We start from the raw sequence: 25,463 nt of genomic DNA on the forward strand, positions 1-25,463 counted from the left end.
AACAAACCCTCACTGCATCATTAGTGAAGCCTTTTGAGGAGCTGGAACATCATGCATTTACATGGGTTGTCTTACAACGTGTGACTGGTCATACAGTAGAGAAAAGTAAAATACTTATGGAATTGGAACAGTGGTTTATTTTTAAACTTCGGAGTTACATCGCTTGTCTGAATGGGAGACATTAGAAAGTGATTACTTCCCCTCCTTGAAAGGTGCAGAACAGCGGAAGCATTTAGGATAATTGTTGATGCAACACCATTTTTAAGCCTTGGCTGTATAGCACACGGAGAACCTACGAGTGTAAGAAAGTGGGGACTAAGTGCACTTTTGATGTGGAGCAAGAGGGGCGGGTGAATAACCTTGTTATCACTGGTGCTGGGCATGTGTCAGGTCTGGTGATATTGTGTTTAGAATGTGTGCTTCATGTGCCTTGGTCTGGGCCACCCCCCAGGTGCCCAGAGTGGGTAAGTTTAGGTAAAGATGGACCAAGGATTACTTTGCGCTCCAATTGCCTGCGGCGTGCCCCAGGGGGCTTGTATGTCACCCGTTCTTTTCAACCTATATATCAGGCCACTTTGTAGCTTACTAGAGGAATGGGGGTTGATTTCACCAACTATGCTGAGGGCAACCAGCTAGTCTTGGAGATCACCGGACACTACGACCTTGGAGCTGCAAACCATGGGCGGAACTATAGTATGACCGAATTCTGGATGACCAACAACTGGATGTGCTTATATGGAGGAAAAACTGAAATAATATTCTGGTCCTCTCAGGCCACGGCCAAACTGAAGCCCGATTACCAGGCTTTCTCCATTCATGAATGCATCCCTATATTAGGAAAGGTTAAAACATTAGGCACCTACCTTGAACCATCCCTTAGGGGCGATGCCCATGTCAACCAGGTCTCTAGAAACGGTTCTTAAATCCTCTGTTTGCTAAGAAACATCTTCTCCTTCCTCTCAGAGGCTAACTGTGCATCTGTAACTCTGGCTATTATACCATCAAGGCTCAACTATTGCAAACCCCTTCTGCTTGGTTCTAAAGGAGTGCCGTCCTTGTCCACAGATGCCTGCACAGAAAAACTCCAGCATGCCTGAAGACCTAGGTGACCCCCTATGAGCCAGCTAGAACCCTCCCATCTTCAAAACAGGCACAGGGTTAACTGCCCCAGCTTCTAATGGGCAAATTCCCTACGTAGCTCCTTCCCAGTTTGATCAGCTTCCCCTGGATTTCAAACCCTCCTCTGTAAGCGAACCTACCCCCGACTGACCCCCTTCACCTCCTGACCACGCTCTTGTCCTGTTATTCCTGTTCATATCTGTTTTTGTGCGCCCCAATACCTGCAGGCTTTTGCCATATAAATAAATATGATGGTCAAGGAGTTCTCTCCTGTGCTTTATTTTTCAATAATATGATACATATTTCAAATATACAATCTTATATCTGGGTCAGACCTGTCCTTGTTACAGGTTGCTGTCAAAATCAATTGACGAATATACTAAGCACTGTTTGAGTGACAGAACAGCCAACATGTATTTGTCAAAGAAAGTTGGTGTGACTTGTGAAGTCAACTGCTTACGGATGGTCCCGGGGATCGGAGGGATTACAAAATACATAGAGTATCAATGCACGATGACCATTTAGGTTACCGATGGGTGAGTGGTTAGAGGTAAGCAGTTTCCTGCACAATCAATTTGGGTGTGCTGCAGGTGCAGCCAAGTTTGTAGACTTGATGGAATACCTAATGTTCGCAAGGCTCCAAATGCATTAGACTCCGAGCAGATCGTGTGTGTGTGTCACCAGGTGGATTGATCCTTTGTCTGCTACCTGACCCTGCTCCGGGGTCCGTTCATCTGCCTGACCGGGAATTGAAGAGACATGTCAAATACACAGATGCATTTGGAACCTTGCAAACGTTACAAACCTTTTGCACTATGACTAAACCCGTGAAGGTCTCAGGTTTCAAGCCATTGTCAACTTCCAATGCCAGATGTCAATTTCGGACTCCCACAGAATAGGTCTGTTTAGTGGAGGAAGATGACATGCATGTCAGACGATGCACCCAAATGCACTTAGGGAGAGGGCTGCAAAACCTTTCCCACAAGGAAACCGTTTGAGGTTGCCAGGTGCAGATTGTGGTACCAGTCCAGAAATACAAGAAAAAGAAAAGAAAACTGCATGGGGACCAGCTCACCAAGAAGTCCCTCTTGGACAACTCTTCTTTAAAGGAGTCACCGCTGCAGGAACTCCTCAGGGAACACAGTTGCAACCACTGCAGTTTGAGATGTTAAAGGACCAGAAACTACAATAGGTGTTACATTTTTATGTACTTCTGAGTGGGGGAGCAATTATAAGCTCTATGCTGTTGAGTTCATAACACTTCACATATTAAAACCAATCCTAATAATCAATTCACATCTAAAATTCATCTGAATTTCATTACAAATCCATAAGCTCTATTCAGAGGGGTGGACTGTGAGATCTGACCAAGGACCGATATAGGGCCGTTGTTTAGGTTTTGCTATTTTGTGCTGCAATCATAGGTTCCCCAGGATTTGCATCCATGTTCCAGGTAGTAGAGTGCCTGTAGATGGAGCCATGCCCAGTACTCGATTGGATCAGGGCAAGGCCTATGGCTGTGGTCTGGGATCGTCTGAGCCACCAGATGGAACCGCTGTGCAAGGCTTATTGCTATGCCCGTTTGTCACATTTATGGGCCACCTGATGGACCCCACTAGGCATGACCTTGCAGCCTCTGACCTTGCAGGGACAAAGATCCTGCCCTGGCCACACCATAAAGCCCAATGGGTCATGGCCCCTGAAAAAGTCACTAGCTATGGCCAGCCCCCTTTAGAATACAATAGCCTGGCCTGTGATTATTGACCTCTGTACAGATTTACAGGCCACCAATAACCCCATTGCCCTTTATCTGAGTCCAGGACCCAGCTGATGGCTGCATACCCTGGTCGTCGCCAATAGTGGCCCATGGACCGCGCAGCTAATACAGCAATTATTTATTTTCTGGAAATATTGCATACCTCTAGACCCACCTCAACCTTACTGGCGAATGGGATGGGAGACTACCTCAAGGGCCATCATATTCCTGAGGGAGTGCCCGCTTGCCATGAGTGACTCGTACACCATTAATGTCCTGAGAAACCAGCAGTGGAAACTGCCTTTCCTGTATATATGTGGGGATATTGCACTCCTCCGGCACACTCCTATTTTATGGGTGACCTCGAAGAGCGGTCCAATATGCCCCTTTTAAAATGTTTGTCGGATGGTCAGTCCACACACCCCACTTCTGTAATGCAGGCCGCAATTTAGGACGAGCAAACATGTTTGCCTCTTATCAAGCACGCAGATTGGCTGTCCTTAACTAAGCATTCCAGTTGTCTTTTACCGACTCCATGAGCTTGGACCGGTCAGCATGTACCTGTATCTGGGATCATGGTAGCTAAAGGGCCAATCACACACCTAGAAAGTGGCAGGTTGCTATGGATTGTCCGAGAGCCCCTTTGTCACCAACTGGTTTTTGGCTCCTTTTGACAAGATTTCAAAAAAATAGTTGGAAGATATGCAACAAACTTGCAAAAGCATGCTTATAGGACCACAATGGTTGTGATCGTTGAGACTGTCATTGACATCCATAGAAAACAATATCTTTTCACGTGGTTATATGCCAGCCTATGAAGAGTTTATTTTTCTATATTTAAATGCAAGTATTTTTTGCGGGAATCACTTCTTTACTGAAACCTACATATTTGTGATGATTTAGACTTAGCGTTTTCGCCCAAGTGCTTTACAACATTCCAAATATGGTACACAATTGTGCAGAATAACAAAGTAAATACACCAAAGCCGAGTAGAGGATCATTAAGAGGAGAGAGCAGAAAGAAGAGTGGTTTTAAGTGGAACGCGAAACAGGAGATGGATGAATAGATAGGAGGAGCGTCCCAATGATACTCGCTCCAACCAAGTTACTGGAGAGTAGGAAGGAAGAAGTGGTTGTATGTTTTTTGTGACGATTTACTGTCTGCTTCTAATTACTCCTTGCTTTCCCTTCCTCTAGGTGTACATCTTTGACTGCACTGGTATTTTGTGTCCTATCCTTACGGGTGTTAAACCTGCTGTTGGTTCTCTTACTGGAGGAAGGCATGCATTGATGATTTGTAGTCATTTTCTTCTACGCTCAGTGTCAGGCCAGTCTGGGGCTCTTGGCACCCTTTGCTCGCTTAAAGAGCAAGATTCAGTTCTTTAACACGTTTGCAACTTTCTCTTTTTTAATCACCTATTATAGTTTGTTTTTTGGGCAAAGTAGCAAAATTGAAAAAAAAAAATCAATGTAATAACTTATAAAAAGTTTATTCTAACTTGGTTGTAAAGAACATTTAAAAATGCTTTTTAAAAGAAATCGTTCTCTTGTTGGGGATATATAGGATGGGCATTCTCCACAGAATCAAGTATGGCTGCTTTATTCAGGACATTCATTACATCAGGTGTTATGGCATGAGGTCTTTAAAAGAACATCATTTCAGATAACACGGATTCTTACTTGCAATGTAAATGTTCAGTGCCAATGTTGACAAAAAGTGTGCAAAATAAAGAGACAGATTTAGTCGGTCACACAATAAATCCTCTAATTCTGCAAGCTGCCCAGCACCTCAGCGTAGGCCAGAGGTTATAACACAGCATTTCTAAAGAAAGTGCGGCTGTTAAAGCATCTTATAAGTTACATGCGTCTGCCAGAAAAAAAAAGAAAAAAAAAACTGGTTTGATAAAATATAAAACAGGGCCGCCCCTGCGCATGTCAGCATCTTAATGAGAGTAATGAGAATAACATTACAAACTGAAATGTTATGGTGCTAAATGCAATGGCAACACAAATGAGAGCAAGTATCTCAGTGACAATACCTGGACAACTTGAGGGAATCCACCACAATCCGACATCTGAAAAACAAAAGAAATACAAGGTAAGAGTTTCATCAAATCAAAAATAGCCGACACAGCAAAGTGAGGTAATGTGATAGTTAACCAGTCATTGGGCTAATTAGTTGTCGACTGACGTTGCAAAGAAGGGGCAGTTGTAAATAAGAGCATGGTCATTGGCAGAACAGGATATAGAGGCAAGAACCTTAGGGCAGCAGGTTTATAAATCTTTGGAGTGGGGTCAGGGAACGAGAAAACTACTTGTAAGAAAACAGTACAAAGGAACAAGGTGTGATCAGACTACTACTACTCATTGGACAAAGGTAATCCAACAGAAGTGGCAGAGACTTTCTAGGACAACAAAGGATCCCGAGAGGCACACAATTCATCACAGCTCCAAGGAATCTGCAGGACAAAGGATTGCTCCAATCCATCTGTCCGAGAAGCTCAGTCCCAGTTGGCTGCAGGGTCATCTGTAGCCAGAATATACCGGGCCTGAAAATTCCTAATACCCAGAAACCACAATTCTCGAAAGGCATTTTATGCAGCTTCACAATCACATTGTGGAATTCCATCCCCAAGTGAATCATGAAAATCCTGACACTTCAAGACCCGATTTTCTTTACTATCCCTTTCCCTCCCACAGATTAATTGGACCTCTACAGCACCCAATTCCAGGAGTCTGTGCCTGAAATGGTTTTCGGGTAATCCACTTCCTTTCCTTCTTTCATACCTTTCACAATTAATACATTCTGAACCTCAGCGAAGACGAAATACCCTTATCACTGAAAAGGTTAACATTTCCTACCTCATCCGTGCCCTGTCCACCCCCTCAAACACAGCTGTCCAAACCCGCTCGACAGGTCCAACCATCTGGTAATCCCCTTTGACATTAGTCTCACCTCCCCAGTCAAGCACACTGCTAAGAAACTCAGCAAATAAAGCTTCAGATCATTCAGGAACTTCCCAGTGGAATCACTCAGGGAAGTCCACGCCAACCTCTACCTCACATGGACCAATCTACTTCAGAAGAACCAGGACTACGACTCAGCTCTGCAAGAACCAACACCCTCACAAGAAACATCACAGGCATGCCCGAGTGAAAATGCCCCACCAAGCCCAAAACATTCCACACCCTATTGCACTAAATAGCTCAACTTCAACAAAAGAATCATCAGAAAACAAGAAAAGAGTTGGTGAAAATCCTCTAGCGCATCTGACCTCGCTCTGCTCAAGGAACTCTGCGCGCTACACAGATTAGTCACTACTTCCAAGCACTAGCAAAACACCATAGCCAAGGCCAACTATAAAAGTAGATAACCTCTTCAAAGCTATCAAGCATTTAATCAACCCTCTACCCAACACACCAGTAGCACACATCGAACAATCCACCACTATCAACTCTTTCTTCATCAACATCAGCATGATCTGCCAACACATATGCCAATGCGACAATTAACCACACACTACACATTCCATCTCGTAAAACCACAACTGCATGGACACTTAAGACTCTCACTATGGAAGTCCTCACTGCCACCCTAGCATCCTTAAGCATATATATATGCCGATGACATCCTCCCTGCCTCCGCACTCTAAACAATTCGACATAACCTGACAATCATCAACCACTAACTCAACACACTTTCCCCTTAACACCCCCCCCCCCCCCCCCCCCCAAGGCTTTACTAATGTTCTTGGTTCAGGAAACACAAGACTGAAACCTCCAACTAATGCCACATGACTGTGCTTCCCTTCCTAGATAAGATCTTTAAGAAAGTAGTAGCCATGAAACAGAAAAACAGAACTTAATTAACCTAAATACTCAAATTGAGGAGCTAAAAGACAAAGGCAAACTAACCCTACTCCTAGACCTGCCGGCAGTATTCGAGTTAATAGATCACAGGGTCCTCTGCATACACCTTACATCAGCTGCACTCTTCTCCCACAAAGCCACATGGATACAATCCTTTTTAGATAACAGATCAATGAGAGTCTCTCATACTGCATCAGCCAACCCTGAGCCAGTCACTTGCGGTGTCCCTCAGGGCTCATGCGTATCCCTACATTATACAATGTATTTACCAAAACCTTGTTCGACAACCTTGACCATCTGGGCGTCACCTACACTAACTATGCGGATGACACCCAGATACTCATACATATCACTGGGGACTATGAAACAGACTCCAAAATGCTCAACAACATTATCCCAGCCTGGGTGGCCAAACACGGACTATGTCTAAACAACGAGAAAACTGAGCCTGTCCTCCGAGGATCTAAGCTCACACTCAATAAGCTATGTAAACAATTTGAAGCCTTCAACATCGATGGTAACTCCATCAAAGTCTCTCGGCATTTACATCGACTCAGCACTAAACTTATCAGGTTAACGCACCAGCCTCGTCCATAGCCTACACCTGTAAGTTAATCACTGCTTGTAGACCCTTCCTCTCCACACCTAACTGCATCACCCTAGCTAGAGCATTATCACTATCTAAGTTAGATTACTGCAACAGTCTATCAGAACTCGCCAGCAGAACTTGAGAAAAATGCCAAGTTCTCCAAAATAACACCATCAGGGCTGCACTGAATATTCCTAGATCCCACCATATATCAGAGGCTAGATGGAACCTAAACTAGCTCTCCATCAAGCAAAGGATAACAAAACTCTTTCACTTACCCACAAATGTCTTGCCAAACTTGCACCCAGCTAACTGACCAGAAACTTCACCCGTAACACCTCAAGCTGTCCTATGAGATTGGCGCAGGCACACTGCCTCAAAGTCCCGGGCTTCAAGCTTCAAAAGGCTGGAGGGGGTAGTTTCCCAATACTTGCAACCAAGTTATGGCACTTCCTTCCTCACTCACTGATAGGTGAACAGGTCTTTCATCCATTCAGAAGGAACGCCAAAAACCTGGCTTCCTGCGCAAGAGCCATAGGTCATGTCTTCCCCCCGGCCACTAGATCGACATAATTGTAATTATTTGCTGTAATAATTAGATGCTCCGTATATTCCTGTAAGCATGATCACAGCTGCATGTAATTATTTAATGCTTTGTATATATCTGTAGCCCAATTCTCAGTTTATCTCATCTGCCTCATTATGGCATTACCCTTATCTGTAACTATGTAATTACTTTATCATTAATGTTTATTATTGTGAAATGTATCATTTGTAACCTATTTAAGAAATGCGCCCAGATGCCCACGGACTGGGAGCGCTATACAAATAAACAAAATACAGCTCCACCAACATATCAAAGTCAACAACCTCCTTCAGTCCTACTAATCTGGCTTCAGACCGTTTTTCAGGACAGAAAAGGCTTTCATCAAGGTCATTAAGGATGCCATTAAAATTCACAAGTAAGGCCATCCTTGCCCTCCTGGTTGATTGACCTAAAGCAGCAAATCGACACGTAGACCACTAGATACTCACTGTCATTCTACACCGCCACATATGGGGGCTAAGGAGGAAATCCGTGAAATTGTCCTCAACTGGCTCAAATCCTACCTCGCTAACTGGAACCAGTTAATCCAAATAGATTCCACCAGATCACCAGCTTTACCCATGACAAGTGTTGCGCAAGGACCCATCCTCTCCACTGTGCTCAATCTCTGCATGGTATCACTCGGACCTGAACCCTACTGGCTCCACACAGCATCCACCAATACATAACACACAGCACTGTTTCAAGACATCCTCCATCAATAAAATCCACAGGCTCAAGGCCTGTCTCACATTGAGACAGTCCTGATATCCAGTGCTTTCTTGAAACCCAAACCCTCCAAGACCAAATACCTACTACCAAGCAACACTGAACACCCAGACATCGAGACCCGACTCTCTGCGATGAACCTGCAGGGCTCCTCATTCCAGCTGGCCACATGCGCCAAGTCTCTTGGGTTCGATATTGATACACCTCTCCTTTACACAGCACATAGTAAGGAAGACAAACTGCTTGGTACCAACTTTCACTCCTGCGAAGAATCAAGCCCTTCATCCCAGATAATCACTTCCGATCTGCTGTCCAAGCCTTGGTCCCTTCCCACCTGGATGGTGGTAATGCCATTTTGAAGGGCCTTTCACCCAGTGATGTGTCCCACATGCTTCAGCATGACTGAAAAACGAATTCAATCACATCACCCCAAACTTCAATGAACTATACAGGCTCCCGATGCATCCACATATCTACAAATCTAGCTGATCATCTACAAGGCTGTATCTAAGTCCCCAAGCTACATCAGAGAGAAGCGCAGCATCTCCAGAGGCCTATGATACACCAGAAGTAAAAACATGTGCTGAGAAACTCAGCCGGTGCAGGAAGGAAAGAACCACAAGGCAGGCCTTCCCGGGCTATCCCCGCAGACTATGAATCCTCCTGGCGATCAACACCAGACTCACCCGCCTCGCTTCAGCATTTCAAGGAGCTTAAGGCTCTCTTCAAGGAATGTCCCCACCCACCATCTCAGTCCACACAACCTCCACTCCCCACTTAACCTGAAACTGGGTGATCTGCTCCTTCCCCTGGTTTCTTGTAGATCCATTGCTGCCAAATGCCTGCCCACCCACCTCCTTCGTTGTTGGCTTCCCACTCACTTGTTTCTCTGCTTTCCCCACTGTGTCCTTCCTCCTATGATTTGTATTTATTTTAAAGTTATTTTTATTGGCATTTCAACAATACAACAAAAACAGTTTGCACAGCTGTTACTACAAAAAAATGTACTGTTGCACGTGCGTATCGGAGCATCTTTGCACACCTGTGTGCAATAAGTTTACTTCAAATCCTCATTGCATGCTGCTGGCCCCCCTCTTCGAGTCCTATCCCCAATGCCTCACTCTCAGCTGTGCAGTTCAACCCCCCCTAAAGCCCAACTAGTAACAAATTGCAAACTGCACGCTTCTCCCGTGTGCCACCTGCCCTCCACCTATCTGTCTTCACACCTTCTGCCACACCCCCAAATCAATTGTTGCCTCCCATTTTACATGCTCACTTCATGATGGCCTGAGCCTCATGGGGGCACGTCGTCTGAGGGTGCAAACATACTTTGAACCTCTGCATTCCATGCTGCAACATCATTGCTAACTTTGCTCTGTTCCCTTCGCAATGCCCTGTACCACACCACTCTCTGCCCATTACTTTAAATACCCCCTCCCCCCACTCGAGGGCCCACAGCCCATTTCCATGCCATGGCAATCCTTCACTTAGCCAGGCCAGAGATTAGGTCTTTCGTCCTAGGTATGTACGTCTCATTTCATCTGTGCTTTAATTGCCCTAGTAAACTCACCTAAGGTGGACACTCATGCAAATCTATCCCTGCCCTCAGGACACTGCTATGCTGCCAACACCTCTCAGCTACAGGGCATGACCAGAACAAGTGTAGCCTACCTGCCAATTTGTCTGCACACCTAGGGCATCTCTGTACCCCTGTCCCCGGGAATAATGAGGTGGGTGGGGTCATGCAAGCCTTGTGCTGTATTAGCTTGAATCTAGCATTCCTCAAACCACTACGTGTACAACACGCTAGCCCATTCCCCATCTGTTAAGGCATGCCCAATATCCTATTCCCACATACTGTCAGGTGTCTCATGGATGGGAGCTCTGTATCGTTGCCTTCCCTTCCTGTGGTTTTCCAGACTGATATTCACTGTTCATGCTGCTTTTTAATGTTTGCCTCCACGTCCCTTGGCCAATCGTATCAGTAAAGGCCTCCTCCTCAAGCCTTCGACTGAGCCGAGACATTACTGACCCATAGAGGCCGCCCCACAGGCGAAATGCGTCAATCCTTTGTTTCTGCATTTCTAGGTTTCACTCCTCTCATGCGGAGCTCGAGGCCCCCATGGGAATCCTCCCAGAAGTCTGGGAAGGCAGCAAAACAGTCCCTGGAGACATTCCCTAGAGGACGCCTATGGTCTGCATTTCATTCTATAGGTGCTTGCATTCCATAAACTCCAAAAGCCAGCACAGTGCACCAACCCTTCACTGGTGCAGATCGAAGACTTTTTGCCCTGTACTGCCATCTGTGGAGGAAAGTATGCTTTCTAATGAAAATAAATAAAGCGTAAACGGTAAGCAAAATAAAATGAAATGCTCTGTAATGGCTATAATTAAATGCGTAAAAAGGCACAATACGCACCTTCTCTGTAGGGCTGGATACAGTAGTCATGGCAACACCATCTTGATGAGCACCACATGGCCCACAGCACCACTGATTTCTCAATTCCAATGAAGCACCTTTAACATATTTGCTTCATATTTCTTTTTCGGTTCATGGTATATGTCCTCCCCCAGGTATCGAAGGGTGTTCACTGTCACCTGCAGCCCCAGATTTGGTAAGTGCCTATGTTCTAGCCCTGCCAGGCCCGCCAGTGGGAAAAGGCTCAATTTCTCCTTACTAATGGCGATTCCAGACAGCCTAGCAAAGTCGTCCAGCACAGCCAGGAGGTGTGGCAGATTCTCTGCCGGGTTCTGCACATACAACATCATATCATCTGCATATAGCAAGACCACATGCATGTAGTTCCCCACCGGTATGCACGCCTCTGCAAGTCCTTCCGGTGAAAGACCGCCAGAGGTTCAAATGCCAGGATGAACAGCATATGGGAGAGTGGTCACACTTGTTAAGAGCCTTTGCCCAGTTCCCCCCACTCCCAAGATGTTCCTCCCTGTTATTACTCGGGCTAATGGCTTTTCGTATAGGGACTGCACCCACCACGCAAAGTGCGGCCCCACTCCAAAGTGTTGCAGCGTTTCATGCAGCCACCCCATCTGACAGAATCTAACGCTTTTATCACATCTAGTGAGGCCACTACATATTCTATGTCACCTCTTTGCATTTGTTCTATAACACGGTGCAGTGTGTGCAGGTTCCAAGACATACGCCTGCCAGGGATGTAGCCCGCTTGATCAAGTTGCACCAGTGTGCTAATCACTCAGTCTAGTTGCCAATAGTTTGGACAGTATTTAACAGTCCTTAATAATCATTGAAAGTGGCATGTAAGAACCACAGACGGGGGCGTCCCTAGTTTTAATATTGGTACCATTATCGATTCCCAGAGGCTGGTTGGTAGCAATCCTCCCTCAAAGGCTTCCTCTAACATTCGCAGAAGGTGCAGTGCTATTTCATCCATGCATACCCTACAGAATTACACTGGGATCCCATCTGCCCCCTGCATTTTACCTGTGGGTAGTGCACGTATGGTTGCTTTCAGCTCCTCTTCTGTGGGAGGTGCGTCTAACATCTCCACCTGCTCCAACTTGGCCAGCTCAATCTCATCCCAGACTGCCTATGTCCTCAACCCTGCTCTCCCTCCTTACCCCAAGCCTTGTATAAGCATTCACCTTCTAAAGACCGTGTTGAGCTCACTCTGGGCCTGCCATTCCTCTATGCACTCTTATGGTGCTAATCACAGTCCTTCCCTGCTCCACTTAACATAACCAGGCTAGCAATCTCCCAGGCGCATCCCGGTTTTCATGGAGCCTCTCCAAGTATTTGCCAGTCATGCTTGCCCAGGCGCTTGCAGGCAGCTATGCACTCATGTCTCTGCTCAATGAGTATCCGCTCGCCTCCCCCAATTGCCCATCCCCCACCATCTGCGCCTCCATCCACTTCTACATGCTGGATGTAGTGCCCATTAAGTCCCTCCATATCACGCCCACTTTCCCTATTGCCTGCGCCCTGATCACCACCTTGAAGGATTCCCACAAGGTCTGGTTCTCCCCACACTATCCGCATTGAGCATAAAAAAATTCCTCAATCTTCCCTCAAAAATAGTCTCTAAACTGCTTATTGAGCAGTGCCTCTGCTCTTAAATCACTACGTCGGAAAGGGTGGGGGTCTATTTGCAATTCTCTACCACATCACTAGCAGCGGACCATGGTCCGAAGACTCTTGAGTTACATTCCGCTGCCACAAATTCACCCAGCGTCTCACGCCAGTGAGCATAAAGTAAATACACGTGTGGACTCCATGCGGACTTGAATAGTAGGAGTACCACCTTCCATCCCCGTTCAACTGTCTCCACATGTCCAACAATCCTAACTCCTGCAGCAGGTTCCACAGCGCCTTAGCAGACAACAATCTCCTCCTGCACCTTCTGTCTGACCTATCCAGTACCAGGTCTAAAGTGCAATAGAAGTGACCCCAATGGGCCAATGATCGTTGTCTGAATGCCAGCAAGATGGAGATCCTCCTCATCAGCACACCTTCACCATCCTTTCCCCTCGCTCTCTGGCCTGCCTCCCTTGGCCCTCCTCCTACCCCCACCTGCAAGGCTAAGAACCTCGGGGTCATCTTTGACTCCACCCTTAAATTCTCCGCCCACATCTCCGAGGTCTCTAAAAAGTCAAATTTCCGACTGCACCTCCTCAGAGGTACTCTGCCTTTCCTCTCCTTCCCCCAGAAGCTCATGGCATCTCAAGCTCTGGTTCCCTCTAGCTTGGACTATTGTAACAGCCTCTTTCTAAATCTACCTGCCTCTACTCTCCGCCCTCTGCAACTAATCCAGAACAGGACTGTGAGACTGGTCCTTGGCCTCAAGCCCTGGGATCGTATCTCTCCAGCTCTGAAATCTCTTCACTGGCACCCAGTGGATGCAAGGATTAAATTCAAAACCCTCTGCATTGTCCACAAGGCTTTCTGGGGCCTGGGTCCAAAATACCTTCAGCTATCCCTCTGCAAATACCTCCCCTCTCGAGCTCTTCGCTCCTCTACCTCCAACTCACTCAGGGTCAGTTGTTTTTCGAAGAAACAAGCTGGGGGTAGATCTGTCTTCGGCTGGGGCCTTCCTCTGGAACAGCCTCCCTGCCACTCTAAAACTTGAGGAGAACCATCTCCGGTTCCGGAAGCACCTCAAGACCTTCCTCTTTTCTTCTGCCTTTGCTCCCCCTCTCCCCTGCTGATCTGTTCTCTTGGCACCATGCACCTGGCCATCCTCTGTCTTTTGGGCCCAGGTACCTGCTCATCCTGTCACACTCCCCGCACTGCCTCTGGGCCACCCCTTGCACTGGGGTCTGTATCTGTACCCATACAGCCCCCCCTTTTTCTTCCTGCACTTATCGGGCCTACCTTGTCTGCTGCCTTAAACCTAGCGCTTGCAAATTGCTGGCTGCTTTACCACTGTTTGTTGCCTTTATTATTTATTTTTTGTTATTTATCTGTTTCTCCTCTGCTTCGCACTTTCCACCTTTCCCCCTTCCATGCACTCCCCCTCCCCCCTCTCCCATGCACTTGCACGTTCTCAATGTCACTGGGCCTAGTAAGATCGCTGTTTTGTTCTCCCCTATTCCCCTCCCTTGCCTTGTCGCGCTCTGATACACTTGTGTACGAGCGCGATAGAAATAAAAAAATCAATCCCCTCCCCCACCCCCACAGTCAGAGCATCTCTAAACAGTGCTAACCAGGGGCCCAATGACCGAATAAATGTAGTAGCATCATAATTGGGTGCATACGTGTTTATTTTGCAGATTTCTCTGTTCCAGGAACCCATTCATCACCATCATTCGACCCTCATCACACTTGCAGTCTAGGAGCTTTGTACAGGAGGGGTCAACCTCTCCCCCCTACACTGAATACAGATAAGCTGATCGGCAGATCAAATGATTCCATTAATGCAGAAATCAGGATTATAGTGCCTTTATGTAAGGTAAAAAGTGCACATGGCACTGCGCATATTTGGGTTAAAATGACCAAGGAAGTTAAGGGTGCTTTAAATATCACACACAGGTAGAGGATCTCAAATAGGTGAATACAACCAGAGAAGGCCCTTAAAATGCTTCAAATTGCCTTCTTTGGTATTGCTGACAGATAACATTTACACGTTACTTTCAGTCCTGTTGATGCCAGAAGTGCCAAAAGACATCACACTGTCAACAGGGTTTGAAGTTGAGAGGAGCTGCTTCCTGCTTCTAGCCTAGGAGAGCCTGGGTAGCTTGAAAGCAACAGCTGCCAGGAGCTACTTTTGACTCCTCAGGTCAACTGGTGCCTTACAAACATACACGTGACATTAACTGAGTATTTGATAATGCGGATAAAGGAGAATGTGGACACATCTACTATACATTTAAATGTAATGAGTCATTCAGAATGGACATAAAGGTAAAGTGTGCATCTCATATGGAAGTTCGAATTGGGGTGCGCTGGGTGATGCCCGACAACTAGGAGCTGGTTTTAGCTTCTGCTAATCAGATCTCAATTTCGAACCCTGTGCCAAGATATGCTAGAGTCCAATGGCAAAGCCATTATGATTTATATATTCTGCTCAGATAAATGCAAATGAGCAAAAGTTAGTTCTTCAGGAACCAAGCCTTCAAGATTAGTAATTTAGGGGAAGGGTGAAGCACCTGCCCCTTCTGAGTCAGATCTTCCATCACTGGTATATCTAAACAGGCAAACCTCACTAGATCCAGCAAATCCACAAGTAAAATGAGACACGTTCAGGGAACGGAATTGCGAGGGTCATTATAGAGTTCTGTGTTGCTTTGAACTACATCAATGTCTGTATTATAGGAAGCATAGGAAACGCATAATGTTTTGTTCAACAAATCAAGCTGTAGAGCATTTCCCAAAGAATAACGTCCCTGTCCCGCAATTGATGCAAATAGGGGGCAGAGGGCATTGTACTGGGTTTGTGGACAGACCCACAGCTGGTTGACTCCACTTCTGGAATAGCATCTTCGAAACAGATGCCTTTAGTTCCCATTTCTGTGGAGCGGACTGTAGTCAGCTCAGGTTGTCCGCCAAGATGTCTTCCTTTCCCTCTAGCTGGGACTGTGTAAGAAAAAGATTGTTTTCCATGGTCCAATATCATATTTTTTCTGCTAGAACGCAAACTAAACGGGAGAGATCCCCCCCCCCCCCAATTGCTTGTTTACATTAAACATAGCAGTGGGATTGTCCGTAAAATTAAAGGGCATTCCAACACATTTATGTGGTCCTTTCTCCTGTTTTGATGAAGGAATGTGTGTTGTAAAATCCTGACAATTAGCACCCCATACAGTATTCTGATAAAATCTGTCATTACTACAACTTGATTGAAGTTGAAATGGAAACTCCCCATCGATACATTTTCCAATTTGTTCCACCAAACCTGGGGTTTCTGAATTTAAATCGGTATTGAAAGTTCCATACTCTGCGGATCAAACAGCTAATTCCAACTGCTGGCGAGGTGCCATTGCATGGTTGTCATCCAAAGTCTTGCAAACGGCCTCAGATGGACGCAAGATGCAATCAGACATAGGGGTCTCTTGTACAACCAGACATACATCACTTGTCGAACCTTGGTGAGCCATGAAGACATTTGTTGTATTTCCAAAAACCCTGTCTACAGACGGTAAGGCTTTGCTTAGAGTAGTTTCCATCACTGCTCCTATAAACGGATTCCTCTGGGATGGGATTCATTTTGATTTGGCCACATTCATCGAGAATTCCAGCTTACACAGGGTGTTGCAGGTCAATTGTACCTCCGGCAACACCTCTTCTGGAAATTGGGCCTTTATCAGCTGAGCGTTTAGGTATGGGTAAAGATTTACCTTTTTCAAACGCAGGTGTGATACCACTGTGCCCAAAACCTTGGCGAAGACTCAGAGCCGAATTTAGCCCAAAGGGAAGAATGCACTTTTCATATAGTGAACATCCGGTACTGACAGTGAACCTTCAATATGGGTATGTAAAAATAAGCGTCTTCAAGGTCTAGCGATGTAATCCAATCGTCCAATCTGAGGTACAGGTACCATGTGAAATGTCTCTACTAAAACTGGTTCAAATATGATGGCTCTAAGATTGAGACCCATTTTTTTTTGGAACCAATTTTATTGCGCTGAAGAAGTTTATGAATCTCCAAGAAGCTGGAGAGGACTTCTGGAGCTTTGGCGGAGAACAAGATGGTGCAACAGGAAGGCATGAGAGTAAATTAGATGATTGAAATTCAAGTGCCAGTTCTCCTGTGTAAGGTTTTCCCACTGATGTAGTAATTTTGCAATCCTTCCAGCTATCAGGGATGCATGTCCTATGATGTAGGTTGGAACAGATGGTTCATACATCCCTGGATGGAAGTCAGACTTTGTATCCTGTGACATACCTGTTGAAGGTGTACCACTTCCCTTCGGCCTGTGGGATACATTTACCCACTCAGCAGTACTTGCCCCACATCACCGAGCTGCATTTCAGCAGAAACTGCAAAATGGCTGCGCTGGCTCCTGTGAGCACCATTGCCTCACACCAAAACTGCATTTTGCAACAACAGAAAAATGGCTGCACCACCTTGCCAAGCACATATTGGGCAGGATGCACCAAAGGGGCACACTGAGAAAGCCTGCCAGCGTGTTGCTTACATGTACAAAATAAGGGGAGTGAAAAAGAAGCGCTGCTTTGCTGCAAGGCTGAAGTTCCCTGTGAAAAAGAGAATATTTCACCTTTAAAATGATGCCACTCTGATGCTATTTTCCCGTTCTTCAGCACACTACCTTTATCAAAAGACCCCGTCATGCCCAGCAATATCCACAATGTGCTTCAGCTGCTGAATGACGGGCTCTGTGCCAGCCAAATCTGAGAAAATCAACAAAAGCTTTACTTCAGCTGTACGGAAAACTGCTTAAACCTTTGCTACAAAATGTCATAAATCACTGCTTGAATAGATATTTTAGCTTTGTGTGCACATGTCCATTTCATGGAGACCTTTGCCTTGTACACACTGGTGTGTAAAAGAAGATGGCAACAGCTACAGAACAGTATTGGGAAGTCAGATGGAAAAACCGAAATTTGAAAGGAAAATGCTAGCAGCTGTCACCACATGCAAAAATGGGCTTCTGCAAACCAAAGAAGAAAATGCCTGTTCTAAAAGTACTGTGTTGAACAAAAACGTATCCTTGCCTAGCAATGTGAAAGGGGATTGTGCTGTGAAATACATTTATGAGATGGTTTTATTCAGCAGGTTTTCTTCTAATTGAGAATAAAAATAAATATCAATTAAACTGCACTAGCAACCTGGGAGAAACCAGCCCAAGACAGGTTTCTGCTTGGGAGGGATGCTAGCAACAGAAGGCCATTCACAGTAGATCCTAACACACAAGTGATAATTGCTACCTTTCCCGACTTTAGTCTTTGCTCCAGCCTCTTACAATGGAACTTCTGGGACACCGACCTGTGAATTCATAAACCTTCACTCAAACTGGGAACCTCCCCCCTCCCCCCAGGGGCTGAACTGACAGTTGGGGGGTAGCTGAAGAGAACAAATGGTTGCAGTGAAGGACAAAGGATGCCCATTTGTTTCAAAGACTATTTTCTTTTTAAATACAACTTGTAAGACTTATCTTTGCAACAGGACTGCAAAAATGTAAAAGTTATACAGTTTAAATATGATTTTCGTGGCTTTCAAATAAGATATCTTGGCTGTCAATAGCATGTATGGGTCACGAACGCCAGAAGAATGAATCATGGGGAAAGGACATATGATGGAACGTTAAAAATGATCAGAAATAGGCCCCATGATAGTATGTACACACACCTAAAGTTATAGAATTTTAGGCTGAATGTTTCACATTAAAAATGACCAAAGATTATTAGAAGGGCAAAACAATGTGTTACAGACTGCAGAGTTGGACTGGCATGTTCTGCATAACATATGTAACCTGCTTATGGAATTTGTTAAGATGCCCCAACTATAAACATGTGCCATTTATGGCAAAACTGGATTTTGGTAAAAAGTGCTGTGGGATGGCTTTTTACCTCAAAATGCAAACTCAAACTGGGGCGATTAACTTAGGCTGGCCTATCAGTCTTGGAGCTAGGCCTAGCTCAGTTATGCCCACCAATAATTTGTGATGTCACCAGGCACTAAATAAGGGGTGGTTGACAGAACTCTGGACACTTTCCTGAATTTCCAGCGCCTGCATTCCTGATCTTCCACATTCATCTTACTAGACTCCAGATCCCACTGAAAAGCCGGAGCATAGCTGATCCTATCCAAACAAGGCCAAAGCATTGCTGACCATCCCAGCAAGGCCTCAATCATGAAACCCCACCAAAAATCCCAATAACCAAAAGGGAGAAGCTGTAGTATTTCTTTTGGGAAGCATTCTGAAACCAGCCCTGCTTTTGCCCACAAACTGCATGCCCGCTGCCACCCTGCCATCCAATGACCCAAAATGCCCAGATGTACTTGCCATCCAGTGACCAGAATTGCCCAGCTGTTTGTTGTAAGGCGCGACTGCCGTGTGGTGACCAAACCCAGTTGGTTGTTCCAAAATTCCAAACCCAAGTATGGAATGGGAGTATCTCCTCATCCCAGAGAAACACCTCATTACGAGTCAGGTTATCGCCGGACTCTTATTACCATTCCGCCTCCATGATTCCTGGAATTATCGGGGCATTACGACCCTGGTGACCCGGGAATTCCGGAGGCAGAATTCGGTAAATCCCCATTCCCATTGAGTCCTACAGGACTCAATGGGAATGGGGAAGTGGAAACACTGGCACCATCTTGTAATGGTGCCGGTGTTTCCACGTCCGCCTGCGGTGGGTGGTGTTAAACCCGGCAGGTCAGACCTGGAGGGGATGACACCTCCGCCTGCAGGACTCGAGATCACCCGGTATGAAAACGGTGTTGGCGAGTTTACCACCACTGTTATTTCCATACCGGGTGACTCGTAATGAGGCCCATTGTCTCCCCATCTTGAACCTTTTGTCTTTATTCCACTCGCTAAGCAATCCTATCCATACCCTGGTAACTTGTTAAAACTGTTAAGACGGTCAAGGGCAGGGTGCATGGATAATTCTAAGTGCGATCGCCATCTCACTTTTCATTTCTGTCTAGTGTAAATCATAAGCCCTTAGTAATATTTTGAGTAATCAAAATAATCCCTAGTTAAAGTTGAGTGCTGGGGTGACAAGGTTGACTTTGTGAATCAACCTTGGAGCTTACTGTGTCCCCCTTTAACAATATAGTCTAGATAATTTAGTTTAAGTCAAATTTGCCTCTTTGAAAACGGATTCATATTTCCAACTGCTCTATTTTCCTAAAACTGAACCCCATTCCACCCCGAAAATCTCATACAAATCTTGAGCTACCACCATCCTTTCACTTTGATATTGTCCCTGTGATATACATCTGTTCCCAAGCCCAAAAACCACATTCAAATTCAGTGTTTCACCCATTTCTTTTTTTAAAAACATGTTTGCATTTAAAACTGCTTCTGTGTAAAAATGTAACTTTCCAATGTGTGATTTGACGGCAGTGGGTTTTCAATTTGAAATCTGTTTTGTGAACTGTATGCTTTTGTGATACCTTTCCTTATGGCTGCTAGTGATATAACATCCCTGATACTGTGATAAAAAATATATACAGCATTATTTCAAAACACAGAATACATTATTTATCAAAATCAGAGTGTCATTTTAGGCCTTTGTAAGGGGTTTAAAAACCCCGGATTTTGATTCTGTTCACTGACTTTTATTCCAGACTACCTGCTGCTTCGTTCTATTCACCCAGAATTTGATTTGTGGGTTGAGGGAACATTTCAGGGGGAAACCATATCTTTGGTGCCATCTATCCCAATTCAAATAGTGCTCCTATTCAATTGTGCTTTGGATATGTTCATGTAGAAGGTTAACAAAGTGTAGTTCAGTAGTTTTTATTGTAATTATCACCCAATGGTGATTGCTGCCCAATATTAAAATGGGTGTTTTTGTGAATTCCAAAAATAAATATTCTATTGTATTTTCACCAACCAGCCTGGTTCATGCTCCATTGAGACCCGGGGTATTTGTAAAAAGGGGGTGTGAGACGGGTCGGGTATAGGCTCAATTTGAATTCATTGAAATTGAAGAAAAAGAATTCCTATTGAGCACCACATCCCAGAATAAGATCAAGTGTCCTGGTCCGATGTGTGACACTCGATTGGAATCCTTAACAGGCCTGTATCTTTTCTTCAAGGCAGAGATGAACAAGTTACTCTCTTACCTGGTAACGTTCTTTCGATGGGATGGTGCGACAACGTATTCCACATCTATGACATCACCACAGCTGTGCTGCTTCGGAAAATCTTCGGCGTCTGCGTCCTGCATCGATGACGTCGATACGCCGCCCTCGAGGACCTCCTCTGACGGCCGACGTCACTGGATGTTATAAGTAGGACGCACAACACCCGTAGCCTCAGTTGTAGTTTTTTCCCCAGTCTTCTGCCAGTCTGACACACAAAGCCTTGCGGAAACGTAAGCTGCAATCGCATAAGAAATTCTGTAGCGGGGAAGGTAGCGATATGGAATACATCGTCGGACCATCCCATCGAAAGAACGTTATCAGGTAAGAGTAACTTGTTCTTCGAGGTTATTGGGTCCTCTGACGTATTCCATATCTATGACAGACTCCCAAAGCAGTACCAATGCAAGGAGGTGGGAAAAGAATTTTAGAAAACAGAAATTTAGCATGCCCAATCAAATTGCAGAGTAAAGGACCGCATTGCCAAAGGCCAGATCCTGCCCCCGGATGGAATCAAGGGAGTAGTGACGTACAAAAGTATGTAGCGAAGCTGTATGCAGGTGGCTGCATCACAGATGTTACAAATAGGAACACCCCTCTGCAGGGCAGTAGAGGCAGCCATACCCCTGGTAGAATGGGCCCGTAAGACGACCGGTGGGTTCTTACCCACCAAGCGGTAACACTCAGATAGCCAAAATAATCCAGCGAGGCAAAGTCGGTTTCATCACAGCCTGTCCCAAATGCTTTCCAGCGTGACCAGTGAAGAGCATCATCCACTCTGACCCGGGACATGCGTGAAATATAAAGGCTTAACGATCTCCTAGGATCAAGCCTATGGAGCCTCCCCTCTTCCTTACCAGGATGTGGAGGAAGATAAAATGCCGGAAGAACAGCCTTCTGGCCTAAATGAAATTCCGACACCACCTTCGGAAGAAAAGAAGGACAAACTCTAAGGACAACCCTGTCCTTATGAAACACAGTGAAGGGTGGCTTAACTGAAAGTGCCTGTAACTCACTCTGCGAGCGGAAGTGACCGCAACTAAAAATACAGTTTTAAGAGTTAACAGCCTCAAAGGGCATGAATGTAAAGGCTCAAACGGAGCACCCATCAGAAACTTGAGAACAAGGTTCAAATCCCAACCGGGCACCTGGAAAGGTGACAGAGGGAACACGGTAGTGAGCCCTTTCAGAAACTGAGAAATTAAAGGAATTTTAAAATAGGAACACTCTTCAGACGAGCGCTTAAATATGGACAGCGCCGCCAGGTAACCCTTAATGGTACCCACTTGAAGGCCCCTGTGGGCCAAAGAAAGCAAAAGACTGAACCATGGGAATTTCACATGCAAAAGGATCCACATTCTTAACCCTGCACCAGTCGCAGAACTTTCTCCAACGGCAACGGTACAGGGACTTTGTTGCAGGCCTTCTGGCCGAAAGCAACACCTCCATCACGTCTTCAGGGAGGTCCCAATCCTTATACCTCAACCTCTCAGAAACCAAGCGTGAAGGTTGAGGGACCTGACCTCTGGATGGAGAACCGGACCCCCCCCCTCCCATGAGAGCAGATCATCTCGGTAGGGAAGACTACGTGGAGGGCAGATGGACAAGTCGAGAAGGTCCGGGTACCACGTCCTCCGGGCCCACGCCGGAGCAATGAGGATCATCCGGGAACCAAGCCTCTAACCTCTGCAGTACTTGCGGGATGACGGCGACTGGAGGAAACCCGTACAGCAGTGGGAATGACCACTCCACCACGAACGCGTCTCCTAAGGCTCCGTTTGGAGGAAATTCCCGCGAGCAGAACCTCTCACGCTTCTGGTTGACACTGGAGGCAAAGAGATCCACTTGAGGGGTCCCCCAAAGGGCAGAGATCTCCAGTAGAATCTCCTGAGCCAACTCCCACTCGTGAGAGATCGCGCTCTGCCTGCTCAGAGTGTCCGCCGTCTCGTTTTCGTCTCCTGCCAGATGAACTGCCGAGATCGAAACTTCCTGCTGGATTGCCCAGAACCAGAGCTGCATCGCCTCCCTGCACAGAGGAAGTGATCCTGCCCCTCCCTTTTTGTTGAAGTAGTGCATGGCCACAGTGTTGTCCGTCAGGATCAGGACATACATTCTTCGCACAGTCGGCAGAAAAGCCTTCAGGGCTAGCCTGATGGCCCTCAGCTCCAACAGATTGATATGGAGTCTGGACTCCGACAGAGACCAACGACCGCTGACGGTCAACTCGTTGGCATGAGCTCCCCATCCCGTGAGGGATGCGTCCGTCACAATCGTCACTTCCAGCCAGGGCAGCCAAAATGGAGCCCCCCTCATCAGATTGCCTTTGTCGGCCCACCACAGAAGGTCCTGGCCGACAGAAGACGGCACCTGAACATTGTCCAACATCCTGCCGGAGGACAGAGCACTGGAGCTTGAGTGCCCATTGCAAAGATCTCATCCGCAACCTGGCCTCTGGCACCAGAAGAATGCAGGCTGCCATGAGGCCAAGCAGTCTGAAGAACTCTAACGCTGGGAGAGTCTGGGGAAGTTGAAACTTGTGCACCATCTGCTGAATGTGATGAGCCCTCACCTGGGGAGGAAAACACTGCCCTAGGGATGTGTCGAGCACTGCTCCGATGTACTGGAGCCTCCGAGTTGGTGTCAAATGGGACTTCAAGTTGAGGGAGAAGCCCAGCTTGTGGGGGGAGTGGCAAGTGACTGACAGATGATCCAGGACTTGCTCGGGAGAGCGCGCCTTGATCAACCAATCGTCCAGGTAGGGGTAGACGTGAATCCCCCTTTCCTGAGGTGCACTGCAACCACTACCATGAGCTTGGTGAAGACCCTCGGGGCGGAGGTCAATCTGAACGGCAGGACCCGAAACTGAAAGTGCGAGTCGCCAACCGCGAACCTCAGGTACTTGTGCTTTGGATGGATCGGCACATGAAAATAAGCCTCCTTGAGGTCTAGAGACACCAACCAGTCCTGAAGTTGAAGGGCCTGGAGGACTTGAGAGGGAGTAACCACCTTGAACTTGTCCTTCCTGAGGAGTTTGTTCAAACCGCGCAAGTCCATGATGGGCCTCAATCCCCCGTCTTTCTTTGAAATCAAAAAATAAGGGGAATACCAGCCCTTGTTCCCCTCCGCTACAGGCACCAGTTCTATGGCACCTTTCTCCAGCAGGGATTGAATTTCCCGTGCAAGGAGCGGCTCCGGACTCTTCAAAGAGAGATTCCCCGGTGGATTGTCTTGAGGCCTCTGCCGGAAAGGAAGACAGTAGCCGTAGGTTATGATCTCCAGAACCCACACATCTGCAGTAATGGCGCGCCACTCTGCAAGATGCTGTGCCAGCCTTCCCGCAACCGGCGAACCATGGGACATGGCCTCACGACTGAGCTGAAGCGGCTGCGGTGTTGCCGGAGGGCAAAGAGGCAACAGCCCGAGCGGCCTTGACACCTCAAGTACCTTGTTTTCCACCTCTGGCACTCCTATGGTGGCCCCTATGACTGGCAGCTCCTCTCGCTTTAGGATGAGTAATAACGAAAGGAACCTCCCCTCCATTGCTGTCCCCTAGGACGAAAAGGTGGAGGTTGTCGAACTGCAGCGCCCAACGACTTTGCTGCAGCCTTTGAGGTCTGCAACCTCAAGGCTCTCGTCAGCCTTGCTGCCAAAAAGATGTTCCCCGTCAAAGGGCATGTTGAGGAGCTGGGCCTGCACATCAGGAGCAAACCCCGGCTTCTGCAACCACGTAAACCTGCGTATCACGGTGCTCGCCGCCATGGACCGGCTGACGCAATCTGCCATGTCCAAACCCGACTGAACGGCCTCACACATGGCATCCTTGCCATCCTGAACCATGGCAAGGAGACCATCCCATTCGTCTCCTTCGGGACTATGTTCAACCGCCAAGGAAACAGTTCCACAGAGTGTGCGTGAAACGAGACAAGGCACATATGGAGTTGGCCACCTGAAGCGCCATACCCACTGCAGAACACTTTCTTCCCCTACAGCCGTTAAAATTCTTGTCGTCCCTATCGGGAGGAATGGTAGGGTACGACGCCTGCTTTGCCAGGGCCGTAGCCACCTGCACCACCAAACTCTCCGGAGTAGGGTGCTTGGACAAGTAGCAGGGGTCACTACTGGATAGGGCGGTATTTTCGCTGCAAAGACTTGCCCACTGCCCGGAGACTCTCCGGAGCAGTCCAAGCCGCCGCCACCCTCCTCTGTAGAGCCATAAGAAACAGCAGTACCGGGTCAGTTGGTGGACCAATGTCGAGGATATCCATAAGGTCATCCTGAACAAACTCCCCCGGGGGAGCAGACCATCCTAAGTACTCAGTGACCCTTGACATAAGGCGCTGGTACGAAGAATTGGCATGAGTGCCAGGCTCAGGCCTACAAAACTCAAACCTCCGGAGAGGTGTCCAGCCCACTAGCATCATGCAGGGACTGCCTCAAGTCCTCAAACTGGCTATGGCCCAAGAGAATCTCGTCTGGCACCGTGTCAGGCACCATGCCATCAGAGCCCTCATCCACCTTTGAAATGAACTCCAGATGGCGGTAAGAAGGCACAGAACT

At 46.8% G+C, this 25,463-nt stretch overlaps 1 protein-coding gene across 2 annotated transcripts in view; it reads right to left on the reverse strand.

Moving 5' to 3' along the window:
- NDRG1 (N-myc downstream regulated 1) overlaps positions 1-25,463 on the reverse strand; it is a 432,144-nt gene that overhangs the window by 34,948 nt on the left and 371,733 nt on the right. For both annotated transcript variants that reach the window (XM_069621660.1, XM_069621661.1), the window contains one exon: positions 4,915-4,950. In XM_069621660.1, the coding sequence (XP_069477761.1) occupies positions 4,915-4,950 (36 nt within the window). The remainder of the gene's footprint in view (positions 1-4,914; positions 4,951-25,463) is intronic.

Source organism: Ambystoma mexicanum, chromosome 5q (assembly GCF_040938575.1).
Source record: "Ambystoma mexicanum isolate Mex_15411 chromosome 5q, UKY_AmexF1_1, whole genome shotgun sequence".
NCBI classification, from domain to species: Eukaryota; Metazoa; Chordata; class Amphibia; order Caudata; family Ambystomatidae; genus Ambystoma; species Ambystoma mexicanum.